At 39.3% G+C, this 11,897-nt stretch overlaps 1 protein-coding gene and 2 non-coding genes across 3 annotated transcripts; all 3 read right to left on the reverse strand.

Annotated features, from left to right (window-relative positions):
• Positions 1-895: 895 nt before the first annotated feature.
• Positions 896-5,400, reverse strand: LOC103695693 (60S ribosomal protein L17). Its single transcript, XM_008777084.2, has 7 exons — positions 5,208-5,400; positions 5,087-5,123; positions 4,682-4,722; positions 1,849-2,079; positions 1,662-1,764; positions 1,523-1,590; positions 896-1,137 (listed from the first exon to the last, which is right to left on the reverse strand). Exons 1-7 carry the CDS (start codon positions 5,208-5,210, stop codon positions 1,084-1,086), a joined length of 537 nt encoding a protein of 178 aa, XP_008775306.1. The 5' UTR covers positions 5,211-5,400; the 3' UTR covers positions 896-1,083.
• LOC113461126 lies at positions 2,951-3,081 on the reverse strand. The gene has a single exon (XR_003383197.1). It is a non-coding gene; the product is annotated as a small nucleolar RNA snoR74 (small nucleolar RNA).
• Positions 3,753-3,882, reverse strand: LOC113461127. The gene has a single exon (XR_003383198.1). It is a non-coding gene; the product is annotated as a small nucleolar RNA snoR74 (small nucleolar RNA).
• Positions 5,401-11,897: the final 6,497 nt, after the last annotated feature.

Genomic DNA, 11,897 nt, shown 5'->3' on the forward strand with positions numbered 1-11,897 from the left:
CTAGCTTATAGTATTTCCGACGTTTGTTGTGGATAAAAATGTTATTATGTTCTTGAAAAATCCATGCCATCTTAACATGGCTGTGTGCTTAATTAGGCTAAATCGATATGAAGAAGCCATCAGACAATGTGGTATTGTATGTTTATTGATTAAGTTGATTTATATTTGCTTGCTTGCTACTTATTTTCTTATATTGATCATTGCTTGATAATGTAACAGAGACCTGATAAATAAATGATTCTTATATGCACGTCATATTGGAAGCTGCATGTCATATTTGAAGCTATTTTTTCTTTTTTTCCTTTTAGATAACATCATGTAGTTTATCTTTCCTTTTCAAGTTATTAAAATCCACTAGCTATTTCTTTTTTAAAACAAGAGTTCTTCTCTACTCCCACTCTCCCATGGAGCAGTGGCATAAAGCAATTTTATTTTCAAGCATTTTGTACAAATTATAGAGGGTTGACAGCATGTTGAAAGCTTGTTGCAAATTGTTCCCAAAATTCAAAAAAGTATGCCATGAACCAATCGGTTGATCACATGTAAATAAGACAAAATTTATTTTTTGATGTTAAATTAAATGCTTTATGGGAACCAAATGGGCTCGGGCCAGGCTCGTGATCAGGCCTGGCAGACTTTAATCCAATCGGGCTGGCCCAATTGGGCTCGGGCCAAGTTTCTGTAAAACTGTTCAGGCCTAGGCCCGGCAGGAAGCCCAGAAAATAATTTCAGACCTTGCTTAGGTGGGGTGTGGCCCAGCCCGGCCCAATTGACCTCTGAAATACTCCAGTCCTCTCCACAATTTCTACGAGTACACCATTACATTGACAATAACACCTGAGGAAGCTCTAGTGAAACAACAATTCTAATCTCAGAATAGGAAGATTCAATGATCTAGAGTCAAAAACTGATGTGACATTCTGCAAAGTACCTACTAACTGGATTTATCCTTTAAGAGTTTTAATAGAGGTAATATCCTTACAAAAATCCACATTGACAATAAAACGGGAATAACAAATAGTGCAAGTAAATTCCACCAAAAATATGTTCGGAAACAAGTCAAAACAACCTACATCATGTCAACTAAGCCTGCAGAGCCGCTTTCTTGGGCTTCCTGGGGGCAATCTGAGTCTCAGGCTGCAACATAGAATAGAAATTTGATCAGTCTGATAAACATGAAAAACCACGTTCCTCACATTTAGGGTAACAAAGAACAGACTAAACTGCCAAGCACATCTCTAATACTTTTGGATTGTCCGTAATGCAATGAATCTTAATTCATCTAACTATTTTAATTTAAATTATCATAACTAAAGGAATAACTAAAGGAAATGCATCCACAGACGGTTTCATGGATATTCAGATCCGGTCATAATACAAACCAAAAGGCAAACATGAACATACTATAAATTACCAAGATATAAATCATTGTCATGTTTTGCAGGTTAGCACACCAACAGGAACGCATCCTTTAGCTTTTCAACATAATATATTTTTATATCATATAAGTCAACATAATTACCTCCTTTTTGACAGGCTCTTCCTTCTCTGACAAGATCAGCTCTATGTGACATGGAGAGGACATATAAGCTGCCATAGCACATGATTAATTAGTTTTAGAAAAGCTTCGCAGGTTAATTCAGATCAGGAAAGGAACTCACGGTTAATCCGCCCATGAGCACGGTAGGTCCGGCGCCTCTGCTTTTGGGCTTGGTTCACCTGGACGTGAGATATGTAGAGCGCATCGACATCCAAACCTTTAACCTGAAAAAGAAAGGCAGCCAGAAGCATTTAAGAGAGAATGATGCTTGGTAATCAATCAGAAGAATTATTTATAGGTGCCCTTACTTCAGCATTGCTTTCAGCATTTTTAAGCAGATCCAAAATGAATCTGCAAGATTTCACAGGCCAACGCCCCTGTCCATTGGCATGGCGGCCTTTAGCTTGGGCCGTACGCCCTACACCTCTGCAAAACCTCCGGAAGGGAATAGCCTGTTTGTGAGCAATCACATCTTCAAGGTACCTCTTAGCCTTTGCCAAAGGCAGCTTCCTCATTGCATGAGCTGTCTCACGGGTATTCTGTTTATGATGATACAACATTTGAGCATGGACATTCAGCATACTTGAAATTCTACATAACTTGAATATACAATAATAAAAGGACAAGTCAGAGCACGAGTCAAAGTATAACAATAAAAGCTTCATCATGATGTGATTGTACCACCACATTGATAGGTTATTCATGGTTGACGGTGGTTTGTGCATCAGTAATAAAACAAATGAAATTTAGAACATTTTGGCATATTTGTCCATAGACAAAGATCTATATAGGGTAATAACAAGTCCCAATTTAAATCTAAGGATCCTATTACCAAAATACATTAATGATGCCAAAAATAGAATGATGCAACTTCCTGACGCTAATAGGGACCATCCAAAAAATATTATAAAAAAAATGCTAGGCATAAATATTAGCTAGCCAGATGAGAATCAACATAATTAACCCAGAATATCATATAACAAGCACAACCGTTAACCTGCTAAGGAGATAATTTAAAGAAATGATCAGTCATTCATAAATTAGAAAACATTGGGTGTAATAAGATAAGTCTAAAGGTAATTTAAGACACCTTTGGAAACTGCATTTCTGGTAAAAAGAAATAACAAAAGCAGAGCACATGGCATAATGATTTACAGGATGCTCCCAAATGAACAATTCTAATGGAACCACTAAGCTCATGGCGAAACCATAGGTTCAACCAACAACAGTGACACAACTTCACACAACATTTGTGCACAGCTTCATTGACCCAGCATCCATTAACGAAAGGTAGCCAGCCAGATTTCTTGAAACTCCCAACTTCAAAGGCAATACTTGATCCTACGTTCAGGTACAACCACGAAAAAACCCTTACGGCAGTCTGAATACCAACTTCTAAAATGAAAATTATTATGTTTCATTGTTTACTGAACCTTTTGTCATAGACAAAGTCTACAAAGGTTCACCCAATAACAATGCACATGATTTTCCTAAAGTTTACGAGAGGCCTGACTACAAGGAAACCAGGCCCCTGCTTTTATCTTTAGGTCATAGAAGTCTAGCTTAGTGAACATCAAATTATACTCATCTCATACTAATCAACCAAATTTAATGACTTCATAGATAAAGAAGCATGGCCTTCGCACTTGGTCTAATAAAAACTAATAGGAAATAGTGCATGTTACATTGGAAAGGTTGGCAAACCTACAAACACAAAATTTGTTAGTTAATCTTAATTGCATGCATGTCTAGTCATATGTGGAAATGCATAATAATGCATCTATGACTTTAGGTATGCAGGAGAAAGTCAATTGATATACATACAATCAGTAACAAAGAATACAATATAATGCTGACAAAACAATTTACCAAGATTAGTGGCCTTTTTTATCATTGGAATACTAATTCTAATGAAAAGTAGTCATTGCTGAAGGTGGAGTAAAAGATTTAGGGCAGTATAATCCATTACTGAAGAAATGATTCAGAAAGCAAATACAGTCAGGCTTAGCCTACAGTTATATAATATCACACCATCAAATAAACTACACATTGAAGATGTAATCTAAGGGATTTCATGTAATGGTAACATCATGGAACCATATAGTGTCTATCAATGACATGCTGAATGTAGCCAGGCCACTACATGCACAAACAAATGACACTACAAAAATAGAAAAAACAGCCATCAGAAGAATGGTGCAAAGATTACCATCGATGTTCCATTGTTTACTGAACCTTTTGTCACAAACAAAATCTACAAAGGTTCACCCAATAACATTGTATATCATTTCCCTAAAGTTTACAGGAGGCCTATTTATGAAGGAAATAGACCCTGCTTTTTTTTCTTTAGGTAACACAAGTCTAGCTTACTGTGCATCACTTTCTACTCATCTAAGGGTAACAAAACACATCACAAATCAGAGGAGCATATTATTAGGTAGGTGCATTCATACATATCAAGTTGCAAACAGAGGAGCATATTATTAGGTGGGTGCATTCATACATATCAAGTTGCAAATAGTAGCGTGTCAGTACAACATTTTCATCAATAACTTGGGTGTTATAATAAAATCAAGGTAAGATTAGGAAGGGAATATTTAACTTGGTATTCATGTATATCGAAAGGTCAACAATTTCTTGATTCTATGTTCCTAAGAAAGGTGCATATTCGCACAGAGAATACTTTGTTAAACAGAAGGATCTAGCACAAAATTGGGTCATGTTACCTGCAGCAGACGGAGACCCAGAAACAAAAAGACAGACGCCCAAGACAAGATGGAAAAAAAAACACTCATAAACATGGGCAACATACTATTTGATTCAGCCCATGACCTCGGCAACATCAGAAGGGTTCCAAAAAAAAAAAGAACAGAAAGGAAGAACCACATAGAGAACCCTTTTCAATTCAATCAAGTGCAAAATCATGTCTTCTCAAGACATCTACTGCCCTGGCTAAATTTGATTCATAATCTGTGAAATGTTAGTAGAAAAAGCAGTAAAATTCCAGCAAGCCTACAGACAAACCGGTGTACACGAACCAGACCAGCAACTGGAACATATTGGAATCAACCGAGACATGAATTACACTCAGAATAGACATCACTTTTGAAAGTAAAAAAGAAGTTATAGACCGCAGCGCACCTTGAAGTGAACCCTCAAGTCCCGGCCCATGGCCTTGGCAGCTGAGGAAAAAAAAAGAGCCACAAGTCAAAGATCAAATAGCGAACAATCACAAGACCATCTGACCCAAAGCATCAGATCTTTACAACAGGAGATGAAAAAAAAAATGAAGTGGAGAAGAATAACCAATAAAAATGTTCAAAACTAGAACTTTAATAAGCCAGGTCCATCAAAATAAGCAAGACCCCCTTAAGTCAACAAGCTTTTGTCAAAAAAATTTAGAAATGCTGAACACACAAAAACAAACCCAATATTCGGAGTTACAAGAAGACCAGATCGGCGGACATCTGGTGAACAAACCAAAACTAAAATTCTACCCACATAAAATGCCCCCAAATCGGGATAAAGATGATCGAGAAAGATTACACTTGGTAGGGTTGTTGGGTTCTCTCGAATACTTCACCTGATTACAAGAGAAACATCAACATAAGAAAGGATTAGGGCATCAAAAGCAGCCAACGAGAAAGAGAGACAGGGGCGATTATACCATGGCTACAGAGGGATCGGGGGAAAGACCGCTCGCCGCTTCCCTCTCCTCTTTGCTCTCGCTCTGCGACAGAGGAGAAGGCGGTCTCAAATGAGGCGGCTTTATATAGGTAGGAAGTGAAACCCTAACCCTAAATACTCTTTAAGCCAGCTTCTCGCGTTGGAGGCACCTGTTGCATCGCCTTCTGTGACGCCGCGCTCTTGCAACGCCTTAATTATTTGTTGCTATTAGATGGGCTGTCTCGCCATTAACATGTCCCGGTAGGGAGGACATTAGCTAACTGGGCTGGACCTACTCAAACCCGAACGAAGAAATTTTGGGTTCTGGGTTGGACTCTGGTTACCCCGGACCGGTTATTCTTTTCAGTAGGGGTGGCAATCAAATCGGATTGGAATAGATCAAAAATCTATTATCCCAAATGCGCCATATATAATGAATAGGTCAAAAATTCATATACTGATCATTTTATTAAATGATCTAATACAATCTTCAACGAGTCGAAATAAGTTTAATGGAATAAATGGTTAAGCATTGCCAACCCTTTCTTTTAAGAGAGAGAGAGAGAGAGAGAGATCGATCCACCAGCATTAGAATTATCTATATCCCAATAGTTTCAATACAACATCCAAGGCACCCAATGTAGAAGTCTAGAACCTCTAGTTGCTAGACAAAATAGCATGACAACCAAGATAGGCGTTAATCCGTAGTTAGATTTGTTAGTCTAAGATAGGTCAACCTATGAGCTTTGCCAGGATATTTTCTATATCCTCAATTTGACCCAAATCGATATAAATCATAGTTCTTGTTTGGTTGTTTAAGAGTTTTATTAAAACATACTAGCATTAGGCACATGTAATGCATGTATGAGAGGGCTTCTCATCCTTCTGCTCGAAGTATTTAGCACAATGCACATAAGACAGTGCCACTCATCATTGTTTAATCAAGGATGTGAGTTTATGGTTGTGATCGGTCGATCAAACTAAAGGTAAAAAGGCCATGCTCTGTTTCTCGCTTGAGATTTCCATGACAATTCTAAATAGATTGCTATGTCAATGGTTCCAAGAAACAACTTTGCTATGGTATCAATTATCAAAAGCCCCAGTCTAATATCAAGAGTATGCCACTAGCTCATTAGCATCAGCATACATGAAGCATGTGCATGTATCAAGAGCAATAATTAAGATAAGAGAAATTCTTTATGCACCTGGGCGAATGCATGACATGATGCACTCCCTTTGGGGAGCGACACATACTGGCCTCAACAATCCATCACCGGAGAATTACCTCCGACCACCATACCATATTAGGTTCGCATCTCTCTTCATTAGAAGCTGACTTCAATCTTTTCTTTAGACGGTGGCTTCGTACTCTCACCACCGGAGATCGGCTCCTATCACCATTCACGACCGGCTCCCACCTTTATTACCGGACCTAAGCAATGCCATCCACGTCGAAAAAGATGGCTACAAGATAGACCCTTCTCTCAGTGATCTATGCAGTGATCTATGCATTGACTTGGGGCTTTTAAATCATGCCTCCTAGGAGGATAGCAGAAATGAGAATTGGTTCATTGGAGCTGAGCATGGAGCTACGTGGAAGGATATCTCCTGTGCGAGACATACTCTGAGTGCACTCTATATTCACCTTGAAGGAGACTCGACTACGGTGATCGAATGGGTTTGAAATCGGCATAGCAATGTGGGTGAGTAGTTATTGCTCCATGACACTCGAAGACTAGCGAGAGGGTGTGGTTCTTTTCGGGACACCCATTTTACTTAAAGACGAATAGTGCGGGCCAACTGGATGACCTCCTTTGCGTCTAATCATTCTAGAAGTTTTCTTTGGGAGAACCAAGTATTTGTCCCTTCTTCTCCTGCCAGCTTCTCTTTTCTAATTTTATTGGTGGTATTCCTGCAGATATTGTGTGAGGCATCATTGTACAAATAATAACAATAATAATAAAATGGCTAGAAATAAGATAAAGTGAGTTACCAATATATATATATATATATAGCTCAGATGGTGCAGCTAGTGCTAGAGTTAGGAAGGCAAGAAGTTAGTTCACAACATTGAAGTCTGAAAGAAGAAGGTGCAAAAGGATATTAACGCCTAGTTCTAAAGGCTAAGAAGATTCGAAAGACTACTTTGCTCATCAAGTCAAGCTGAAAAATGTGATAGGCGTGCGTACTCGTGTGCTATGGCTTTTCAGTACAGGGGCAAGTTTAAGAAAAGAGTAGGGGTGCGCTAGCTGCGAAGAAAAGGCTTACACAATATAGATATAGGGGCGCGCTATCCGTCTACTAGTAAAGACTTTTCCCTTTACTATAAAATTAAGGTTTCTGGAATTGATTTTGATCAACCAAGTACCGAGCAAAAATGACTTGCTTTACTAACAACAGCACCTTGACAAAGAAAGACCTTTGATAGCTTAGGACACCTAGGGTTCCCTTTCTGCTCAGGCAGCTCCTCAGACGGTATTTTTCACCTAGGAGGCTCCACCCCCGAACTTTCTCAAGGTCAACTTCGACGGATCGGTGCTGGATGGAGGTACGTAGGGTGGTGCGGGCTTTGTTATACAGGGCCCGCACTCCAGGGTGGTGGCAGCGGGTAGCTGCCAATTGTTTGACACATCGGATCTGGGGGTAGAGTTGCGAACTGCCTGGGCTGGTCTTCAACATTCGCGGCTGATGTTGCAGACCAGTTCCCGGGGGGGAGGGGGGTGCGAGGGATGAGAGCACGGACCACCCCCTGATCCGGGACATTGGGATGATGATGAGGGATTGGCTGGCCTTCCAAGCCAAGCATGTATTCAAAGAAGCCAATGGGGTGGCCGATTGGGTGGCTGCCTACGCAGCCCACCACTCTAGGTACACCCTCTGGTCAGGGGAGGGAGAGCTTCCACAGGCACTTCATGAGCTAGTATTTTTTTATTTTATTCGGTGTATTCGTACATGCATTGTATGATGAAGAACCCGGCACAGCAAAAAAAAAAAAAGAAAAAAAGAAGAAGCGCTTTCCTGTCCACGCGAGTTCCCCCATGGAATATGGATCCTGCCTTGCAGACGATTGTCACCTTTCTAAAAGTTTTTCTACTGCTCTTGACTCATCAAGCCCTGGTGGCTGTTCTAGCCGATCACGGGACCTACACCTAGCCTCTTTGTCCAATGAAAAGTGAGAGGATTCCCTCTCTGACGACTTCGGTGAACAATGGGCAACTCCTACTACTGAAACCAGTGGATACTGAGCCTCTTCCTCTCATCTCTGGGCTGCTCTTGCTGGCTCTTCCCTTGCAAACGGTTCCCCTACCAAAAAAGGAGAAGGGCGTGGAGCTTCTCAACCAACAGAGAAGAGGGGATGGAACTACGTCTTTCATCCCGTATAGGGTGATTGAGGGATGGAGCTATTCTCTTGATGGAAGAGAGTAAGGCCCCGGCTGAGCTGAATCGATTTTTTGATTTGGTTAGTGTATTGAATGATGAAATCTTGTTTCTAATTGAGTTGGTGGTGGCGTGTGAGCCGATCCAGCCCTTGATCCAACAATTGTAAGTGCATTATAGGACCTTTCAGCCTAAAGAAAGGCAATGGGAGGGAAAGGAAAGGAAGTCCTCCTGACACTTGGTGAGCAAGACCAGTTTTTTTTTTCAAAAAGAATGGATGGCTTGCGAGAAGGACGAACGATTGGGTCCGTCCGGTCCTTAAGGCAAGGAAGGGAAACCATCCCCTCACCTGATATCTCTCAAGTTCCCGAACCTCAGGTACCGAGGGCCAAGACATCGGTACCGAGAAAGAGGTGCGGGTTCCATAACCTAAGGAAGGGGAGGGGGTTCGGGGGAGGGGAAACCATCCCATCTCCTGATCCCAATGGAAAATTCATCAAAACTTTGGAAACCTTATATCCATACCTAAGTCTATACCCTATGGAGCCAGTATCGGTCGGTCAGCTTGGGCTCACAAAAGCCCATTGGTTCATCTTTATTGGTGGGATTTGTTCCAACTATCCCTACAGTACAGAAACTGACTCTTACCTGAACCAACAGATCCCCACTTTCTTGTACGCACCACTGATTGAGGGAACCCGCGGGTCTGGAGTCTTTCCCAAGTTACAAGAGCTTTTGGGATGTCAAGTTCACATTGTCCTGATCTAATACTCCACTATCTTGGCTAGTCTATGGCCTAGACCTAGTGTGGAACAAATTCAACGATAAAATCCTAATCCAACAGTGCCGTAGATTAATGGTATTAGGATTCTCAAGATAGCTTCTATATTAGGTGGTACATGTTCGGAGATCATTATACGATAAAAGTCAGCATATAAAATGCGATATAATCAACTTTTTTGATAATCTTTTGATACTAAATATAACCAGTGAAATGAGGACCTAAAGGCCGAATGAAACAATAACTTACTTTTACCCCTGTAACCAACTCGACCGACCATAAGGGAAGGAGAGTTTGCTCCGAAGCCTGCAAGCCGCTAACAGGGAGTGCTCCCAAGCATGACCGCTTCAAGCAATATCTTTTTTTTATAGAAACCATTCTTTTTTGAAAGAAGGGTAAATCAAGCCACCTTTATTAATAAATAAAAATCACTGCAAAAAAGAAATGAGGAGCAAACAAATATATATATATATATATATATATATATATATATATATATATATATATATATATATATATATATATATATATATATATATATATATATAACAACTTCCTTCGTTTCAAAGTGGGTGTGTTTGCTTCATTGAATGATGTTGCCCCATACTTCTTTTCCACTCCATGGGAAAAAGGATTCTTCCAAATCACCAGGATTGTGAGAAAGGCCGGGAGGCCTTGGTTCAGGAAAAACAAGAACCGTTGTTTCGGGAGAGGTTGGTCCCTTAAGTCTACCTAGCCCATGGGTTTCAGAGCGAGCTTCAACAAGCTCCTGCTTTGGGTCCATCTTCGCTAGCTTTACTGCTGGCTCCAAGCCGCCGCACCCTCCATGAATGGAGGAAGAGGGGATTCCAAGCCATAATATTTATTTGAAAAAACATACCTTGATGACCATAATAGCTGCTCTTTTCTATTACAAAAAAAAAAGGTTTATAATAGTCAAGTAGCAAAATTACTACACAAATCATTGTTGATTAATAACTAATTATTTTTGCTGTTGCATACAAATATTTTCCAAGTATCAGAAATATTGAATCTACAAAATATTTATTTAGTGAACAATGTAAATTATAAAAAACTCATTCTTCATGCTTGATTTCTTTGCTTGAGGTAGATGTTAAGGTGATAACATATATTATGGGCTTCATTACATTTTATAATAGTAAGAACGATCGGATACTCATCAAGTCTGCAATAAACGATAAATAGTTGCGCATGAATGTGCGCATATGCATGCATGCATGCACATTCACACAGAGAGATATGTCAAATTCAGGGTCCATCAAAGATATGTAGCTAATCAAATCTATTGCTTGCCTCAACCAAGTGTTTCTCTTCATTAATCTTCTCCCAAACAGCCAAAGCACCTTACTTCCTCCTTTTACTTCAAAAAAAAAAAAGCACCTTACCTTTATCTACACACTTCAGAATACAAAGTGCTCTTTTAGATGAAGGGCGCAACTCTAGGCTATAGCCTAATTTGCTATCGTTTTCATGAACTCCCTTTGCTATTTTCCTTGGGCATGCAGATCACCTTAGGTCGCGAGTCATGCCTTGGTTGCAGGTCCTTGGTCATTAGCTTTATGGTATGAAAACTTTTCTGAGAGGCCATGGACTGTCATCATCCATGACATAGACCACTTAAATCATCAAAAGCCACTGTCTAGAACATATCGGAATTCTTATATGCTACGATTAGCAACAGGAGACAAAAGAAAAGTGATGGTATAGACGACGATGAGAAATCCCAGATCTATGATCCACGCTAATGAATATAATTTATCATCTCTAAATTGCTTACACACTAAAAACTATTTATATGATTTAAAGACTCCTAACCTATACATCAAATAGTTAACAAAATTAGACAATCTAAAAACAATACATATTTTTTTGAATATCTAATATTTAAGTTATAAGTTTCTAAATCATATATTTTTTTATGTATAAGCAGTTGAAAAATAATAGATGACAATCAACAGTTTGAATCATCGATGTTGAACATCCATCATCCAATAAAGACATGATTGAATCTAAATAGAGGTTCACTCAAATGTCGCAAAGTTTAGCCCAATTTTTCTCTCTTTTGGTATATTATATATATTACTAGTTAGTGAAGCAAAGTTAAGTTGGGGCAGGCCAAAATTGGAGATGGCTATCATTCAAATTTTGATATATCGTAGACACATGAGGCTTCGAGACCTAAGTTTGCTAATTTGTGGACGGTTCTATGGTTTCCTTAGTTCAAATAATTAATATCATTCGTAACATTCATAACATTAACAAACATTTGAAATTGGAGGTGACACACAAATATCATTCACTTGGTGCCTTAAATTTTACAACGTAATTATAGAAGTCCCTGTTAGGTTCCCTCTCTCTCCCTCTCTCTCCCTGGGAAAAAAATCACACAATACAGAACTCCTTACCCTTCTGTCATGTATCTGAGACAATAGTATATATAATATATTACACAGGAACATGATTAACCCTAGCCTTCTGATTTTTTACTGATAAAATAATTCTTTATATCAG

The sequence above is a fragment of the Phoenix dactylifera genome, unplaced genomic scaffold (assembly GCF_009389715.1).
Source record: "Phoenix dactylifera cultivar Barhee BC4 unplaced genomic scaffold, palm_55x_up_171113_PBpolish2nd_filt_p 000345F, whole genome shotgun sequence".
Lineage (NCBI taxonomy): Eukaryota > Viridiplantae > Streptophyta > Magnoliopsida > Arecales > Arecaceae > Phoenix > Phoenix dactylifera.